Here is a 20,530-nt window from a genome sequence, read left to right on the forward strand (position 1 = left end):
TTAAACCTTGATAAAGAGGACACCTATAAATAACAATTCTATAGGTCAAATAATGCCTAAACACAAAGAATACAATTTAAGGTTATGGACATACAACTTTATAAATTTCTTTCACTTTGTATAATGTGCATATGCAAAAGTATTCCCAACAGTGCCAACTGGACCTAGCAGATGGGTCTCTATCCATTTCACCCATGAAGTCAATACACATTTACTGAGTAGCTTCTATCTAACATTCACTAAATCCCAGGGACACAAAGATGAAGAAGACATTGATTCACAGCCTATAACTACATATCATCACAGTTGAATGAGGAGGGAACAGGCTCCAGATAAGTTTGTAGCAGAAAGGGTGGGTTGGTAAGTTAAAGTAGAATTTGGCATTATGAAAACTTCACCAAAAATAAATACCACAGAAACTCTTATCAAAGACAAAAAGTTTGTCAGACTCCAACAGGTGAAAGCCATCCCATGAAAAAGGGATGCTGCCTTTGTATTTGCTGAGATAAGAATAGCATTTGGACAACTGCAAGTAATTCAGTGTGGACTGTATATCTCATTGTTATGACTAAATGTTTGTGTCCTCCTCACCCCAAAAATCCTACCCCTCCATGCAATAGTATATGTGAATGTAATGAGGATCAAAGGAGATCAAGAGGGTAGATCTCTCATAAATGGGATTAGTACCCTTATAAAAGTCCAAGACCTTGCTTCCTCTCTCTGCTCTCCACCATCTGAAAACTCACCAGGTCAGCTTCTTGATACACAGTCAAGACATTGCCAATGGGAAGTGGATAGTCTATAACCCAGGAGAGAGCCCTCACCAGAGCTCTACCATGCTGGCACCCTAATCTCAGACTTCCTGATTCCAGAACCTTGAGAAATAAATCTCCTCTGTCTACAAGGTATCCATCTACAATACTATGTTGTAGCAGCCCAAATGGACTGGGACAAGGATGAAGACAAAGCTGGAAAGGAGTCCAGAGGCCAGGACATGGAGGGCCTTGCATGTCAAGCTAAGGAGAATAGAATTTAAACTAGAGGCCAGTGTTGTTCAATTCTCTTAAAACAGAAAAAACTATTTCAACATAACCATATGTGGGTATCCAACTATAAAACAGGGAAAGGATCTCCTTATTGCAAGTGAGTTCTGGGGAATCTGAAAACTCACCAGGTCGGCTTCTTGACACACAATGTGAAAACCCAGGTTATATCCAAATTAAGGATTGAGTTCATCACAAAGGGTTTAAGGCAGAAGTATAATGTGAGCAGATTTAAACTCTTAGAATGAGGACTGTGGCTATAATATGAAAATGAACTGAGGAAAAAATGAGAACCAGGAAAAAGATGAGTTACCAAAATAAGAGCACTTCAGGAAAAGAGTAAGAAATAAAACCTTGCGTTAGGGTAAATGGTAGTGACATTTTTAGAATAGCAAGGATAAAGAAGAACTCTAAGTGACTACCAGGAGAAAAGGGCAATTGCATGCACAGGAATAAGAATAAAATAATCAAGATTTTTATCAGTAACCCTGGACATAAGACAGAACTGCATCAATGTCTTCAACATGCTAAAAGCAAACAATTTCAAATCTATTTTTTTAATTTTATTTAAATTCTAGTTTGTTAATATATAGCATAATATTAGTTTCAGGAATAGAATTTCGTGATTCATCACTCACATATAACACCCAAAAAGTTCCCTCCTTAATACCCATCACCCATTTAGCCCATCCCACCACCCACCTCCTCTCCATCAACCCTCAGTTTGTTCTCTATAGTTAAGAGTCTGTCTTTTTCTCCCCATCTTCTCTTAGGTTCATCAAAACAACTCTGAATCTATACATCCATAAATAAATTTTAATCTTGGACAAAAAATAAAATACATGACATCAAGCCACAGCTGAAAGAATTTCTATACAATGTCCTAAGAAAAGAAAGTGTGAACAAGTAAACTACAAAAACAATGATTCATGACAAGTTTGAGTTGGCAGGTAGTACACAGCAAAATAATGTGTTTTTTCCCCAGCAGAATACTAGAAATGATCCCTTAGAAATTGCAGAAAATCGATTGAGACCCTCTCATAGGTCATGACACAGTTGAAACCCATTTATGAATTTACATAAAATACTGATATAAATATACAGTTCAAATTATTTATAATGGCAGAGGAGATTTACATTGCTCATTCACAGGTCTTAAGTTTAAATGTGCCACCATCCACTTATTTGTACTATTTTATTTTTTAGTATTAAGAGTAAGGGTGGATAGAAACCAATGAATAGGCAGTGGGGACATGAAAAGAGCACATGCACATGGCAGTAGGCTCTTCTTCCTAGGGAATCACTACCGTACAAGAGAAAAAGATGAAACATTCAGGGTCCACTAACAGTGGTAACTGAAAATGAGGTAATTTTACATGTTATAGAAAGGGAAGTATGAATATTTATGAGAAAAAACAATTAAATCATTAATGATCAAAGCGGGGCACAGTTAAAGAATAAGTTAGTCATTGTTACAAATTACTGAGGTTTTTAAGAAATGAAGGATTTTAAAAAAGCAAAAAGTTTAGCAGTTATGTTAGCCTGCATATTTTCAATATATAATCTCCTCAAAGAGATTCACAATTTTTTTAGTCTCCCTATATATATGAGATTCCCATCAAACTGGCCACAGTCTCCTACATAGAACTGTTAATTCTTGCTCAATCTTGCTTGTCATTACATTCTTTTATTCCCTAATTGACCCCTGACAACTATTCATTAATCTGTATCTATTAACTCCCACAAGACCAAACTGAAAATGCATCTCCTCCCATAATCATTCCCTAACTATTAAACCTGTGACCTTTATTCTTCTCCATCTGTCCACTTCCCCAAAAATCTATTTCTAACTCTTTGTGCTCTCTCCCTGTCATGTTCTCTCTTGGGTTCCTTCTTGGCCCCATCAATATTTAGCCAAAAATGAACATAACTAAACCATTAACATAGAGAAAAAGAAATAACCACATATGCCATTTACTTATTCATCTTTTTCTGCTACAACCTTCTCAAAAAATATATATATATAAGCTTCTTCCTCTACTTCCTACCCAGCCACAGAATGCTCAAGACCACTCATTTGTTAATGTGGAGTTTTCTCCAAATGGACAATAAACTCCAAGCTCATGCATTTTATCATTTATCTTTTATTATACATCTGGGAAGACAGTAAAATATGCCATATGCAGAGAATATAAAATAAAATATATGTTAACTAAGATATGAAGAGCAAAATTTGATAAAGAAATCAATGTGGAACAAACCCAAAGTACAAAAGACAACTCCTACTTTCTAACCCACCCACTTTCTCTAGGCAAACAGAATTCTAGTTTTCTATAAACATTTTAGAAAACTTCAGAGAAAGAAGAAAAGAAATATGAATCAATTAACAAGTCATTGTTCTCATCTACAGAGGAAGACCATTTCCTGGTATGCTATTTAGGTTTATTAACATTCATATTGTATTTTGAAAACACAAAAAAGTACAATCATTGTGGTAAGGGAAGAAGCATCTAATTCTAACTATGCATTCTCTCACAAATTAGATGTTTCAGGGTCTTAAAGGTTGATTAAGTTGAACCAGGTAACAAATGAAGTGAATAGAGGATTTTTTGTGGGTCATAAAGAGGAAAACCTTTATCACATATAATAATATATAAAGTCATCACAAGTAAGGAATAAATCAGTTTGACCAGAATCTTATAATCATGGCATACGCTGAAAATATAATGACCCTGAGGCCCCCGAATTATAAAATATTCTTCTACCCAGAAGATGGACTGTATTCTTCGTTCATTTAGAAAAGGGTGTTTAGAGGTATGAATTAAAAATGTCAAGGCTACCAAATGCCTGTTGAAATCAATGTAAAGCAATACAAAAAATATTAAAAGAGGAGGCAACAAGTGACCAGAAATTTCAACTAAACTTTGGAAGACAGAAAGTAGCCAAAGCGGTAAGAAAGTAAGGCAAAAATTAAAACAGAGTATTGCCGAAGAAGAACCTGAATATAGCTGGTCAATTTGGTTCACAGCACCTCTAGGAGACTTGGCACCTGTGGGCTCCTAATACTATGGAAAAAAGTAAGATGCAGTGCTAAATAAGGGGACCATGGGCTATGGAGCACACCTTCTCCCTAACCTGTACAAATAAATGTATATCCCTCCAGAACACCACCTCTTACCCCTCTAACAGGAGACTAGAGGTAATGAGTAGAGCAAATGACAGAGGTGAGTCACATATTTAAAGTAGGAGGATTAAGTGTCTTTGTAGCACCTTTCAAGGTGGAGCCCCTCCACTTTCTCTGTCCTCATCCATGAGTACCAAGAGTCAGATACAATGTCCCCCACTCCATCCATCTCCCTCCCCCCAGAGGGGACTGGAAGATTCATCTTTGGTTGGGGGATAAGGTAGGAAGGGAGATTCCAAAGAAAAACTTTCGCTTTTTGCTACCAATTTAAAGGCTGCCTCACTTTCTGACTACTCAACAGTGAAGCTTACCATGATTAAAGCCCTATTCATGTGCACAGACTTTTCAAATACTTTTTCCTGTCTCATTCTAAAATATGATTATATAGCCATGGGTCACCAGGCACTTGGAAACAGCTTGCAAAATGAAAGACAGAGACTAAAATAAAGCCAAGAGAATAAAATCTGGGGGAAAAATAAGAGAAGAGAGCCAGGGAGTAGGAAGCAAAGTTGAGGGGAAAAAATGAAAGAAAATATCTAATATTTTCAAAAAGGTAAAAGTATCTTTTGACATTTAGCAATAACAGAAATTATGAAAAAGGGAGAGAATAAAAGCATGTTATTAGAAATGTGAAAAATGTGATTATTAAAATGAAAGTAGTTGAAAGCGAATTTCTCCAAGTAGAACAGAAAGTCAAAATGATGCGCAACTTGAGAGAAAAAGATAAGAAAACATAGGAGACTCAATATCCAAACATTAGAAATTCCAAAACAGTGAACAAATAATGTGGGGACAAGGAAATTGGTAAAGAAATAATACAAGAAAATATTCCAGAAATGAAGGGTAACATGCTTATGAGATGTACCTTTTTCTTTTAACCCTCCCCCCAAGGGTTTTAAGAGTTGTAGGTCAGAAACTGGGACAAAGACTAACAAACACATAATTTAAATAATTCACATTCAGCCTTTTAAAGAATTTAGTGGTTTTTAGTATATTCACAAGGTTTCATGGTATGCAAACATCACCATGACTTAACTGCAGGATATTTCCATTACATTAAAAGAAAACTGTATTCTCGATAGCAGTCATTCCCCATTCTCTCCCAGCTCTGTGCAACCACTAATCTACTTTCTGTTACTATGGTTTTGCCTATTCTGGATGCTCATAAATATAAAACCATACAAAATTTGCCTTTGTGATTGGCTCCTTTCACTGAGCATAACATTTTCAAGGTTCATTCATGTATCGGTACTTCATCTGGTTATATGGTCAAATAATATTCCATTGTCTGTAGATAAGTTGGTGGACATTTGGGCTATTTCTACTTTTGGCTTTTATGAATAATGCAACTGTGAACATTCATGCACAAATGAGATTTACCATCTTAAGCAAATATTCAGATACTAATTTTTTACCATGCCACACACCTGCCCCAAACTACTCAATGGCATCCTTCTGCCTAGAAATCTCATTCCAGTTCTCAATTATTAGTTTCACTTAACAAATCTGATATTTTACTCCCTAAAACCCAAACTTTCTACAAATTACTTATCTCCTTTTTATTCTTAGGGAAGATCACTTCAATACACTCTTTCACAGCACCCTGAAAGTTGGGGATAACAGTTTCCATACACACACACACACACACACACACACACACACATACACAGACACATATTGTATAAAATGATTTGATCAATCTAAGACTCCAGTTTTATTTTCTGTGTATCACATTTTTTCCTTCTTTTCTCTGTGAACCCTTAGCCTAATAGGCATTGCAACATAATGGTTAAGAGCGTGGGCTTTGCTCTCAGGCAAGCCTGAATTCAAGGTGAGTGTACTCATGTAGGAAATAAAAATATAATAACAATATTTTCTTTCATTTCATTACTTTTTTATGAAGATAAAATTAAATATGAACATAAAGCAATCTTTTTTTTTCATTGTTTCTCTAAGAAAACTGCAAATGTAGGTATTGGGTTCTATGCCCCTTTCTACCAATCATTATGTAACATCTAAATATAATTAGAAAAGCAATATGCTCTGAATTGTGCTCCCCTCTAAACTCACAGGTTGGGACCCTAACCACCACTGTGATAGTATTGAAAGATGCAGCATTTGGGAGATAATTAGGTTTAAATGAGGTCGCGGCATGGGGTCCTGATGATGGGATTAGAGCCATGTGAGGACACAGCAAGAAGGCAGTCAAGTGCAGGCCAGGAAAAGGACTTTCATTAGAACCCACCCCAGATCCGAACTTGCAGCCTCCAGAACTGAAAGGAAATAAATTTCTTTTGGTTAAGCCCACCCAGTGTATGGTATTTTGTTATGCCATCCCAAGTTGACTATTCATGAATCCTCTGAAAGTATTAAATGTCTGAGATCAAGAAACTTCTGTTCCAGTTCATTTTCTAACTGGGAAGGAAAAGTTAACACACAGAAACATGCTAAACACTAAAAAGAAAACAATTCTCATTGTCATTGCTAGTCATCTGAGCATTAATTAGAATGAGAAAAGAAGGTGAACCTGGGTGGCTCAGTTAAGTGTCAGACTTTGGTGGCTCATGTCATGATCCCATGGTTCATGAGTTCGAGCCCCACATCAGGCTGGCTGCTGTCAGCACAGAACCTGATTTAGATACTATGTTCCCCTCTTTTTCTGCCTCTCCCACACTTGCACACGCACATGTGTGGGCAATCTCTCTCAAAAAAAAATTCTTTTTTTACTTTAAAAAAAGAATGAGAAAAGAAAATGGGAATCAAAAGAAGAGAAAAAATAATTCTTCACTGTTTGCCTTGAAGTCACCTTTACTATCCCTGATCTCTCATTTTTCCTGACCTGAGGTCTTTACTGACCTCCTGAGTTACATTTTACTAGTATGGAGAGATCCACTTCTCACCAGCTCTCTGCCCCAGGATGCTGACTTATGTGGACCATATTCCCCAGAACACTGACTTCTCATTGGGTTTGGCCAATGTGTAGCTCCCTTTAAGAGTACAGAGAGTATTTATTTCCTTATTCTCCTGGCTCCTTCCCTGTAAGGTTGCCATGAATTAACTGTGTCTCTTAACAAAGCTCAGTGCTTCTCTCAAGATGGCCAACTCTTTCTCCCTCTGGGTTCCAGTAACTGATTCTTTGTTCCTTATGGCCTAGGCATGGTAACAATTTGGATACTACTAAACCCCCTCACCCCACTGTCCTTTGAACTCTTGGGTGGATCCCCTCCTCAACTTTGAAAACAGCCTTTTGGAAAAAGAAACAAACAAAAACGTTGTTCAGGAATGTGTCTTCTATTCTTTCTTTATATCTCTATAGTTTTGAAAGTTTAATTAGCCTTATATTATTTTTTAAAAATATTTTCTGTTTGGTAAATTCACAAACATAGAAAGAAGACATTTATATGACCACATAAGCAGTTAAGTATTTTCTTCCAAAGTATTAGGTTGAAAATTGCTTTACAGAGAAAACGAAGCTATTATCTCAATAATAGGTAACATTTCTTTTTTGTTAATGGTTACCAGAGAATTCATAAGAGAAACATCCTCAAGTGAGTTATAAAGGTCAATCCCTTGTGAACTGAAATAAATTTTCAAGTTCAATTTAAAACAAGATTTTTAATTACCAAGATAGAATATCTAGGGATAACTTCAGATTGAAAGGCCAAAAACCTCAAGTTAGTTGATTTTTTATACAGAACTTAACCCCTTCCCCCAAAGAAAATCTGATGCATCATTTCCCATAAATAAAAAAAAGCTATCATCATATTAACATTATAACAACATCTGAATATTTCCTCACCATTTGAAACATCTAAATACTATGAGTAATATTTTGAACCTGAATTTCCAGTTGATTATCTTCACAGAAATTTTTAGAGAATAATAATAAAGAAAGATTCTACAACAGTTTATTTGATACTTGTTGAACACTTATTTACATTAGATGTTGATTTTCAAAGCTATTGAAAAGGTAAAAGCTACTTTTATTTATTTATTTTTGAGAGAGAGAGAGAGAGAGAGAGAGAGAGAGCGAGCACATGCACACAAGTAGCGAAGGTGTAGAGAGAGAGGGAGACAGAGCAGACAGCTCAGAGACGGACATGGGATTTGAACCCATGAACTAGAAGATCATGACCTGAGCCAAAATCAAGACCTGGATGCTTACTGACTGAGCCACCCAGGTGCCTCTACAATTTTTTTAATCATAGGATCATTTCATCTAATCTAAATCAAATAAATGTTTGAAAGAAATAGTATAGAACATAGCATAGTGGACAAAGCATCCTAACCTGATGGGGCTGCTATTCCAAAATACCACAGACTGGGTGGCCTAGACCCAAGAAAAATCTAATTCTTGCAGTTCTGGAACTTGGAAGTTTGAGATCAGGATGCCTGGTTTCAAGTCTGGTCAGGTGAGGACCATCTTCAGGGTTGCAGACTTCTTGAATCTTCACATGATGGAAAAACTAGAGATCTCTCTGGGGCCCCTTTTATAAAGGTAGTAATACCATTCAGAGGGCTGCCCCTCATGACTTAAGCACCTCCAAAGCCCCACCTACTAGTATCATCACCTCAAGCATTATTTCAACATATGTTTTTGGGGGAGGATACAAACATTCAGATCATAGCAGAAAGTATAATGGATTTGGAGCTGGATGGGAAAGGCAAACGTTTACCATTATCCCTTGTACATATCAATAATCATGCATTCTTGGTAATCAATTACTATCCCCCCTGTATATAAACAACTTGTCAAAATGAATTCAGTCATCATGTAACACAAGGAGTAAGTAAGGTGTCAGAACTCATAAATTCTTCTAATTTAAGACACCAAAGTCAAAAAGGAAAAACAATAGTAAGTTCTATTCTTAAAAATAGAAAACAAAACAAAACAAATGTCCATAGGAACCTAAAGTGACAATGACAGCAGTACAATAATAGTTGCTTTGCCTCACAGTTTTCTAAAACCAGGCCACATAGGGGCGCCTGGGTGGCTCAGTCAGTTAGGCATCCGACTTCAGCTCAGGTCATTATCTCACAGTTGATGAGTTCAAGCCCTGCATAGGGGCCCATGCTGACAGCTCAGAGCTTGGACCCTGCTTCAGATTCTGTGCCTCCTCTCTCTCTGTCTCTCTCTCTCAAAAATTAACATTAAAAAAAGTTATAAAATCAGGCCATATAAACTGTAGAGGAATCAAGGTCTTTGGCTTATTCTTTCAAGGACTGGGCTTAAAACTGGCTCTAATATTTAATAAACACTTCTTGAGTGCCTACTCTGTGCCAAGCACTGTTCCAAGAATTAAGAGTAGAAAGTAGGAGGAAACAGAACAGCATAGGGCCCTGCTCTTGTGGAGTTTATACCAACCTGGAAAGGGGTTATCTATATTCAGTGTAAACCCTTCTTGCTGTATACCGTAGCTACTGGGTCTCCTTTTCACTATAGATTAAGAAGAACCTGGGCTGCCATCCCAGGCTAAAAAAGTCTCTTTATTCCAGGCAATATGCTCTTCTGGTAACTATATTCTGTGTGGCAATATTTCCGCAAGTTTCTGATATACTTACAATTTCATAATTTGTAAAAGAAATAAAATTAAAAAACAACCAAAAACAACCCCCCAAATCCCTGCAAAACAACTACACAATACATTTTGGGTTTACTTTAAGTAACTGAGTTAATATTGTTAAATAACTAACACCAATAAAAATAATAATTCGGTCATAGGATTTATTGTGATAAATGCTTTGAATGCAATCAAGCATATGTCCAAAGAAGGGAAAGAAAAAAGGAGACATGAAAATATTATATGATTTTATTAGCATGGAATAAAATCAAGTAAATGTTAGAGGAGTTCTGTAATCATGTGCCTGAAATCTGTAATCCAGGCTTTCAGACCCACCCTTAGAGCTTCCCTTGAGACAAGAGAGGACAGCTGTGCAGGCTCTGCAAACCCTGAATATAGAAATATACAGTCAGTCAAAGCGGTGGGGGTATGTGAAGGACACTCAGTCTGCCTCTGACAGGTCGGCTGCTAGGCCAATCCAGGTAACCTTACTACAGAAATACTGGAGAAACAAGAGCCTTGATGTTCAAGACCAGAAAGAGAATAACCAGGAAAATCATGTCCTCAAAATGCACAGATCTCCAACACACGGGATGGCCTCCTGCATTCATGGGGCTCATCATAAAATCAATTTTATCAAGACTCTCTTTACAAGTAAAAATCCTCTCCACTTGCTGCTTTGAAGACAAGTTGCATTTTTCTATTAAACTTTTTGTTTTTCAAGTTAGACTTCTGTAATTACTAAATCACTCCTTATATTAAGTTTCCTAAGTTGATAATGATACAGTTAGTAAGTTTAGGACCTAGGCAAACATACAGCTCTAATATAATACAATGTGTTGATGACTCCTTATAATTCTCCTCTATTTGAACATTTAGACTGTTTCTTCCATAATTATCATGCATCAGTTTACATTTTAACATTTTCAATCAAACTTTGCAAATGGAACAAAAAGAAAATAAGTTTACATAAAAATAGGAGGGAAGAAAGTACCTTTAATTTGGATCCATGAGGTACAAGTAGAGATTTAGTCTGCTTTGGCGGGATATAAAGCTCCCACTTTCCATAATCCAGTTTTTTATATGGGTATGAAAATGGATTCCAATCATCTAAAAAAAAATAAAGAAGATCAGTTAACAACAGCAGGTAGGACTAATATTCAATGGATTTTAAACAAAGCATAATAAGCTGCCTACTTGTACTGAATTAAATTGCCTAAAAATGTTAAGTTTTCTAAAGTGTTAAGCCAAATACTCTACCAGCCTTTTAGAAAAAAGCAGGTTATTTTTAATTTACTTTTAAGAAATGTATTTGAAAGTTTCCCTTTTGCAACTTAAAATTAAAGGTTACAACTTCTTCAATTGTCCTTCCAATGCTATCACTAAACAGAATGTAATAGAAAATGATGGGTCCTTTTTTACGGAAAACCATCAACAAAGGGAGTGAACATGAAAAAACAGAAATGCATTCTTGGTGATTGGACAAGATACATATTCCAGCAGAAAAAAATGGTGAAGAATAATTAAAATCATATTATATTTATCCAAATCCACAAGTGTATGACAGAACTGAGTTTAAAGGGGGAAGAAGAAAGGTAGATGGCAGATTCTGGAAGAAAGACAAAATGAACAACAGACCCACCGCACACCTGGAAACTAAATCAGTAATTAAAGGATACCCTGTTGAATAAGTGGTACTGGGACAATTGGCTAGTCTTATGAAAAAAAAAAGAAAGAAAAGAAAAAAAATAGATCTCTACCTAATATTATGGCCATGAATCATTTGAGCATAGTTTGATATTTCAACATGATAGGCAAAACTGCAAAATGCTTACAAGAAAATACAGAAAAATATATTCATAATCTCAGGTTTAAAAACTTTTTTTTTAAATAAGATACAAAAAAAAATTAAGAACAAGCCTGATAAATCCAACCAGTAAAATTATAAATGTATCTTCCCAGACAGATGGATAGACAGAATAACAAGACAAACTACCAACTGGGAGAATACATTTATGATGAATATACCAAGAAAAAGAGAACATCCAAAATATATGAAAAATGTCTATAACTCAATAAATGTCTATAAAAATGACGAAGACATTCAGCAGAGGACACACGAATGGACAAGAAACATGTAACATCGCTCAAGTTCACTCATAATTAGGGAAACACAAATTAAAAGAACAGTGAGATGCCATTTGCCACCCACTGGGTTAAAAAAACCTAAGATTTTGAAAATAACAGATAGCAAGGATATATAAAAAATGCTACAACTGAGAGTATAAATTGGTACACAACTTGGCATTGTACAGCAAAGTTGAAGATTTGTTCACTCAGAAGCCCAACAATCCTACCCCTACGTAGGTAATAGCCTAGAGAAATCTGCACAAGATAGCATTCACAAACATTCAGTGAAGAACTATTCATAATAGCAAAAAAACAGAAGCTATCAAAATATAAGTCAGACATAAAATGAGTAAATATGTTCTGGTATTATTAAACAATGAAATGCTATACAACAATATAAGCTAAATGGAATAGAGCAAATATATATATATAGCAAATATTAAAGCATAAAAGTTAATTTTAAAAGGGTATGGAAGAATACTATTCATATGAAGGTCAAAAAATATGCAAAAAAGTGTGATATAACACTTTAGATACATATGCATATAATAACAATATCAAAAGAAAACGAGAATATTAGACATCAAATTCTATGGGTGATTTCCACTGGTTAAAGGAAAATGAACACAGGAAGCTTCAATAATATCTGCAACATTTTATATCTTAGGTAGGTGGTGTATAAAGAGATGCTTATTACATTATTTCCTATTTGTTTATATCTAAATTATTTCGTAGTTCTAAAAAAAATGAAGCAGTATTGTCATGCCATGCACTGTAGGGCTATGACAATTAGATTCTCAGTGGAAGCCTTGTAATAAAAGCATTAGGAAGGGGGGCGCCTGGGTAGCTCAGTCAGTTAAGCATCTGACTGGCTGAGGTCATGATCTCCTCATTTGTGGGTTCAAGACCTGGGTTGGTCTCTGTGCTGAAAGCACGGACCCTGGAGCCTGCTCACATTCTGTTTCCCGCTCTCTGCCCCTCCCCCACTCACAGTCAGGCGCGCCTGTGTGCGTGTGTGCGCTCTCTCTCAAATAAGTAAACATTAAAGAAATGTTTTAAATAAAACAAAAAGCATCAGGAAGCTTGTTATATGCCATGATTTCCTTCTCTACGCTTTCACCACAACAGTTTTAAGTATCTTCACCTCCAGCCAGTCTGAATATTGGTTGGGGACAGAGTGGGTCTAAGAAACAATGTTTAAATAAAGATCCTTCTAAACAGTTCCCTACTCCTCATCATGAAGACAATCTGAAAATGTCTGAAGGTCGTTTATAATTAAAAAAAAAAAAACAGCTCAACAGGCTCTGTGTTCGTATATTTTCCTATTCTTAAAATCTCAAATACATACAGTGTGACATTCCTTTACCAAAGCAAAGAATTCAGGGCATAATTAGAAACAAACAAGTAAAAAAGTTTGAAATATTAATATATGGGTACTGTAACACTTCATACATTTACTGAATTTCTTTTTAAGCTAATCACTTAAGACAATTAATAAACTTAAGACAAGCAGCAGATCTTTTCCTGGTTAGTTAGATCTGAAAATAAAGGGTACAGTTCATTAGTTCATTTATTCATTCATTAAATATTAACTGAATGTTTAATATCAGTCCTGTTCAATGCCAAACTCAAAATTAGTGTTCAGAATGATAGTCATATCTAAAGAAAATCTTAAATTGAGTAACAGTACACCAAATGAATAATAGAATTTATAATGCAATCACTAAAACTAAACTATAAATAATATTTTATTATTTTGAAAGTGAATTTTCAATTAAATGTGTAATTTACATATGCAGATTTATGTAAAAGTTGTTTTCAGTAATGTAAAAATCAATGTGCTTTTAAATACTACTTTTTGAATTATCCATTGAACTAGTTCTTTAACTTGCAGCCACTTGAATTTTAAGATCTCATTAAACAAGTATTAGTATTTGTATAAAGAAAAATACTTTTTACTGAGTCACATTTTCCTTTTATTGTATCTTAGAGATCTAAATCTTCTAAAGCACATGCTGATTATAATTCTACACTGTGAAAAAACTTGTTCTGTCATCTTCAAGGGTTTCATGCTGTTTGCACCCCTCCGACGCATGGAAACGCAGGTGTTTACTTTTATTGCAGTTACATTTTTCTTGTCAAACCTACCCTTCAAAGCAAAATTTAGAGCATCTTCACATATACTCCCAAAGGAAAGCCATGCCACCAACCACCATAAGCAATGTAGAACATATTTAAAGATCTCATATGGGAAAGAGAGGAAAGTTTACAAATCATACATGCATGAAACAACTTGAGATTTTTGCATCAGACAGTTGTCAGTCCACCCAAATCCCTCTTCAGCCACAGCACTGAGTGAGATGAGTCTATCATTTTCTTGACTCTTCTTCCAATTACTGTTAGCCCTGAATTTTCCTCACTGATCTTCCTTTATTAAATACTGTGGCTTCTTTCCATTGGAAACATGAACACCAATAAAACTTCTCACTTGCACACTATAACATGCATATGAAAGACCGTTACTCCCTAAAATGGATTTTCTAAAATAGCTAAAAAGATGACCTTTTCTCCAAAAAAGAAATAGATCTAAGGCCAATAAATAGAATAATTTAAAAAAATGGATTTGGACTTGTTCTTACAAACTTTACATTAAACAGTTAGTTAAGAAAGAAGGAACCAACATAAAGGTACATCTGGGTGTAACTGCAGTAACCAATTCTGGAAGAACACAAATTAAACATAAATGTTGAAAAATGAAAATAAATAAAATTAAAAATAGATAAATAAAAAGTAAACATCAAATGACCAATATAAAAACCTTAAATACAATTGAATATTATATTTGTAAACTGAATTGCTTCACAAAAATACAGAAGACAAAAATAATAGAGGCTGGAAGACAAATTTTAGGGAAATTTTTCATGTTGTAAAATAAGTCAGGAAGCTTTATTCCTAAACATAACTGAAAATAATAGCAACAACAAGAATGACAAATGATTCTAAACCACACCAGAGTGTATCTCAAGAGATACTTTTAGAAGCAGATCACTCAAACTTTTTTCATTTTAATCTTGTATGCTTTATATTCAGAGTACTCAAGATGGAATTAACTTTATTTAAGCACGTACTGCAAATACTTTGCATCCCTATGTAGGCCTCAGGATAGGACCAAAAATATCCTGTTACCACACTGGACAATTATTTGCTGCTCTATCGAGCACAGAACTAACATTGAGAGTTCTATACAGTTCAGTGGTTCTCAAAGTTTAGCCCAGACCAGAGTCAGGTGGGCTTATTAAAACAGATTGCTGCACCCACCCTCAGAGTTTTTCATTCAGTAGATTTGAAGTGTGGCCCAATACTTCATATTTCCAACAAGTTCCCAGGTGATATTGAAGCGACTAGCGTAGGCACCATACTTGAAACAACTGCTGGTGCGGTAGATGTGTCAGTTGTTCTCCACTCCTGGCTTTGGAAGTAATTTTCCAGATTAAATTAGGTTTGTGAACTACCAACTAATGCTCTAAATCAATAGGTCAAGGAAATTCTGAAATAGGAAATGCCATTAGTAATCCTTCAAGGTCAGTATTTCTTCTAGGAAATTTAGGATTTAGGATTTGGGAATGAATAGGGTTGTAAATCTTAGAAAGATGACTAATCAGATAAAGATTACAAAACGGATCTGACATATTAAGGAATTTTAATGTATTAATGTCAGGGAACAAAAATGGACAAATTTGAACATGAAAATATATATTAAGACCATTATTCAATCTACTATTATTAATGTCTACAGATAATGTTTTCTAGAATATTCTCATCAAGAGATTGTTTGGTTCAAATGTTTGTGCCACTGATCACAGATCATGAATAAAAATTTGAAGTCTTTTATCTAGAAAAGTAACATTAAATTTTTTAAATGTTAACATCATTAACTCATTTTTCTTTCTATGCCTCATTTCCTTCCATAATGTAGACAGACATGGCTAAGTTCAAGGGTTAGAGACACCGAAAACAATTTAATTGTTCTAATTTTGGTAAAATTTTAAGATGTTTCCTGCCTGCATAAATTATTGTATTATAACATTTTCTAGGACACTTAATATTTATCAAGGTATGATAACCTAACACATTTTAAAGCAAACATTTTAATATGTATTTTATTCTTAACAGGCTAAAATTTACCATCATATTTGATAATGCAAAAGATTCTATTTGTCCATAGACTCAAAACAAGCAGACTAAATTTAAATTGAAATATGGAAAAGAAACAATGTGTGATGCACAGTTTAATATGAACTGCAAACACACATTCGGCACAGGCAATAAAACATTAACTTAAGGTCACTGCATCAAGCTCACTAACTCTATATTTATTTCAAAGCCAACAACCTTTCTTTTTCTGATGTAATAATCCTCACATAAAATTTTTAAATGTCAACCTCCCAAACTCTTTAACTCACAGTAAAGTATTTCTCTTCATCAGCACTTAGCCACCTCATTTCTATAGAGTTCTTGAGTTTCCCACCAAATTTCCTTACGGATGCTTGAAATCATTCCAACTTACCGTATAGAGCCTTACACCTTTGATGCGATGTCACTGTGCTGAAGAACAGGGTCCACACTTGGGCCAATCCTGACACATAGACTTCATCAAGCAGTGAGGTAAGATCCCCAGTGAATGCAGTAGAAAAGGCTAATATAAGGCCACTACTGGCCTATACTGCAGATTTCAGTGACTTCCCATCTGAGTGCATGTGCCTTATGTCATAACAGTTGTTCCATATTTGGAATATGACCTCCTTAAAGTAACTAAACACTCTTCATCATCATACAATGTTATTTAATTATTCCAAGCTTCATGTCATGCAAAGTTTATGTAGATTTATGCAAAGTTAGCTTGTCAAATGGAAGTTCTGGGGACTTCTCTCATGCCAAGAAAGCATCTACTCTGTTCCCAAGAAATCATAATGTTCAGAACTGAAACTTCCCATGGTATTTTCTTTACGTAGGATTATGAGAGGACCACACAGCCTCTATAGGTGGCAGACAGTAGTCCTTTCTGACATATACCCTTGTCAGTTTTTGATCTCCTTTTTTTTCTCCTCCATGTAATTCTTCCTCTTAGTTGAGTACCTGGGAATTATTATTCTTCAGCTTCAGCAGGAAGCTGGTACCCTGGGAATAATCTTATTAAGACCTTCAGCATTTATTTTTTAGGGAAAATGCTCTTAACACATCTTAGTTTAGGTTACTTGTGATTTTCAAAAACAAAATGTATAGTAAGGCAGAATTCCTCTAACTTCAGATCAGATTGAATACTAATATCTTATTTTAAAGAACAATTTTCAGTCCTGTGAAGCTTTCTGGAAATTAGAGAACAAACCAAATAACCTAGAGCTTCATTTACTGAACTGTTTTTAAATGTATGCAGAGAAGAAAAGGGCTCCATGATCAAACGTGTGCAAATGCAACTTCAATATAATTAATCAATATAATATACTACAGGAATAGTATATTATGATAATTTTTATGAATTAAAGGGGATAAAATGTATTTGTGTAGTTTCTTGTGATTTTAAAAAGCATGAAAATATAGCCCCCAAAAATGAATAGAAATGATTATGCATATGGGAAGGAATAACATAGATGAGTAGTTTAGGATGTTATATTTGGACTATAGAATGAGGTAAACAATTCATATAATTAAAAAACTTGCTGTCAAAAAGGGGGATAATTAGAAAAAAAATCCCTTAACATAAAAACTGAAATGAATGAACCTATGTATTGGTGTTTGGAGGTGCCCTTAAAAAGAAGTACTAAACACCAAACACTAAACACCAAGTCTTGATCTTGGGCTCCCCAGCATCCAGAACTATAAGAAATAAATTTCTGTTGCTTATAAGGCACTCAGTCTACAGTATTCTGTTACAGCAGCCCAAGAAACTAAGACAAAGCATATCTCTACTTTTTCATATGCCAAAAAATTTCCATAGTAAAAATTTAAAAACTAATGTTGTAAAGTTTCTGTGCATAAATACGTACCCAAATATCCTTCCTTGTTTTCAACTATGAAAAGTGATCTTATCAAACAATGGTGTATAAGATTTTGATTTATTTATGGTTTTAAATGAGATTAACAAATTACTTTCCAGACAGACATTTCTAGTTAATATTTCCACCAGCAGTATATGGGATGCTTATTTACTCCTATCCTCATCAACAGTGGGGATTACAATTTTAACAAGGCATGCCGCCTCACTCAACCAGGGATCACTAGGAGAATGAGGCCCTCATGCCCAAAGGAACCACTGTATAAAATGAACTAATTTATCTTCAACACATCTATAATAGTACTCATTATGATCATACTCAGGAGAATTTAGAAAATAGGCATTCAAATCATTTTCTGTGTTCTGTGGATCAAATGAGGAACAGGCATGAGAAAAGTTGCCTCTCATAATTGTCCTAGCTACCACACATAGCTTTGATACACAGTGTTCTCAATCTCTTAAAAACAGGCTATAATTATATTTTTTTATTATTCTCTTCCCCTATTGTTATTTGGAAGGAATTGAGTGGTGGGTATTATATTTTCTTTCACACTTTTCCACTTATTTCTAGTTTTATTGAAATGAAAGAATGTGTTGTACTTTATGGCCAAATAAGTGGTAATCAATCCAGTGATTTATTTACCAATCTATTTATTTTTAGTAATAGAAACTGTTATCTCAAAATAGACTTTATGGAAAACTCTATGAAAACTATATAAAACATATGAAAGCAAAGTTGCTCTGCCTGAAGACCCCCTGGCTAGCCAAGCCCCCTCCTCACCAATTACTTAGAGCCCACCACTCAAGTTCTAAAAACACTCAGTTCTAAAAAGTGTTCTGCTGAGGGGCACCTGGGTGACTCAGTTGGATCTCAGCATGGATCTACTGTGCCGGTAAAGTCTGTGAGCCAGAGCTTAGGCCCGGCCAGCCTAAGCCTGTAGTAAAGCCCTTTGCTTTTGCATGTGTGACTCAGTCTCCCTGGTGGTCTCTGTTTTTTGGGACAATAATGAAAACTTGGGGCATAAAAGTGCATGTCAGAGGTCTACAGTAATCAGGAAAGCAATTATAAAGTTCACCTTCTAGCCCTATAGCCACTTAAGAAAATATACCAATGAAGGTAAAATAATATTTTCTAATATAGTGAACAACGTAACAACCCAGATGTCTATGATCAACTGATTTTTGACAAAGGAGACCAAGATCGTTCAATAAAGAAAGAATAATTTTTTCAATGGATAGTACTAGGATAACTACACACAATGAAATATATTTGGGCCTCTACTTCAAAACATGCACAAAACTAACTCAAAATGAATCAAAGACTTATATACAAGAGCAAAAACTATAAAGTTCATAGAAGAAAATAGATGAGTAAATCCTTGTGACCCAATTCTTAAATATGGCACAAGTATTAGTAACAAAAGATAATATGATAAATTGGATTTCTCCAAAATTAAAAATTTTATGTGTCAAAGGACACTATCAGTAAAGTGAAAAGATAACTCCCAGAATGGGAGAAAAGATTTGCAAATCATATATCTAATAAGGAATTTGAGTCTAGAATATGCAAAGAACATTTACAACTTAATAATAAAAAGACAAATAACCAATTTTTTTAAATGAGCAAAGGATCTAAATAGGTCTTTTTACAAGGAAGACATAGAAGTGGCCAATAAGCACATGAAATGACGTTCAACCTCATTAGTCATTAGGAAAATGCAAATAAAAATGACAAGAAGATACCACTTCATTCACACTAGAGTGATAACAGACAAATCAAGGATAATATTTATTGATGAGAGTGTGGGAAAATTGGAAACCACATTCACTACTTGTGGAAATGTAAAACAGTATGAAAGTTCCTCAAAAAGTCAAAGATACAAAGATATAGTTACTATTTGATCCAACAATTCCATTCCTAATTATATACCCAAGAGAAAAAAAACATACGCCCATTCAAAAACTTGCATATGAAAGTTCATAACAGCATTACTAACAATACTCAAAGGTAAACACATATGTTGGGAGCCATTTCTGACCATAAGGCCGGTTTGCAAGGCTTCCCACTGTCAGACGGCAACCTGTTGTCTACAATTCCACCATTTCTGTTTGTCTATCACTCTGCCATTTCTGCTTGAGCACCCACCCTCATGACACATTGCCAACTGGCATCTAGTGACTTGCCTTCTTATGCTAAAAATATGCTAAAGTGTACCTTGTGAAGGAGATTATAGGAATTTCTTCTTTTGTGTTTATGGGAGCAAATATTACACTTCCTGAGAAACTTGTTTTTCTTCCCCCTCAAGAAAATAAGCTATGGACCCCTGCTCACAAAGGACTAATCTTTGCTTTTACTATGCTAAACACATTGCCTTGTATTTGAATGCTGAGGGCACCCACCTTTCCCCATATGATAGGCATCTAAATAACCTACAATTAATCACTATTGATAAAGAGGATGCATGAGTCTTCTACCAATATATGTTCTGGGAAATTTTTACATACCAATGAATTTGTCAATCAGGAATCATTGTCTAAGGAATTGCCACTCCTGCTTTGT

At 35.0% G+C, this 20,530-nt stretch overlaps 1 protein-coding gene across 3 annotated transcripts in view; it reads right to left on the minus strand.

Moving 5' to 3' along the window:
* The window catches only part of GBE1 (1,4-alpha-glucan branching enzyme 1), a 267,548-nt gene that overhangs the window by 172,779 nt on the left and 74,239 nt on the right, over positions 1–20,530 (minus strand). For all 3 annotated transcript variants that reach the window (XM_029939144.1, XM_029939143.1, XM_029939145.1), the window contains exon 3: positions 10,783–10,898. In XM_029939144.1, the coding sequence (XP_029795004.1) occupies positions 10,783–10,898 (116 nt within the window). The remainder of the gene's footprint in view (positions 1–10,782; positions 10,899–20,530) is intronic.

The sequence above is a fragment of the Suricata suricatta genome, chromosome 5 (assembly GCF_006229205.1).
Source record: "Suricata suricatta isolate VVHF042 chromosome 5, meerkat_22Aug2017_6uvM2_HiC, whole genome shotgun sequence".
Lineage (NCBI taxonomy): Eukaryota > Metazoa > Chordata > Mammalia > Carnivora > Herpestidae > Suricata > Suricata suricatta.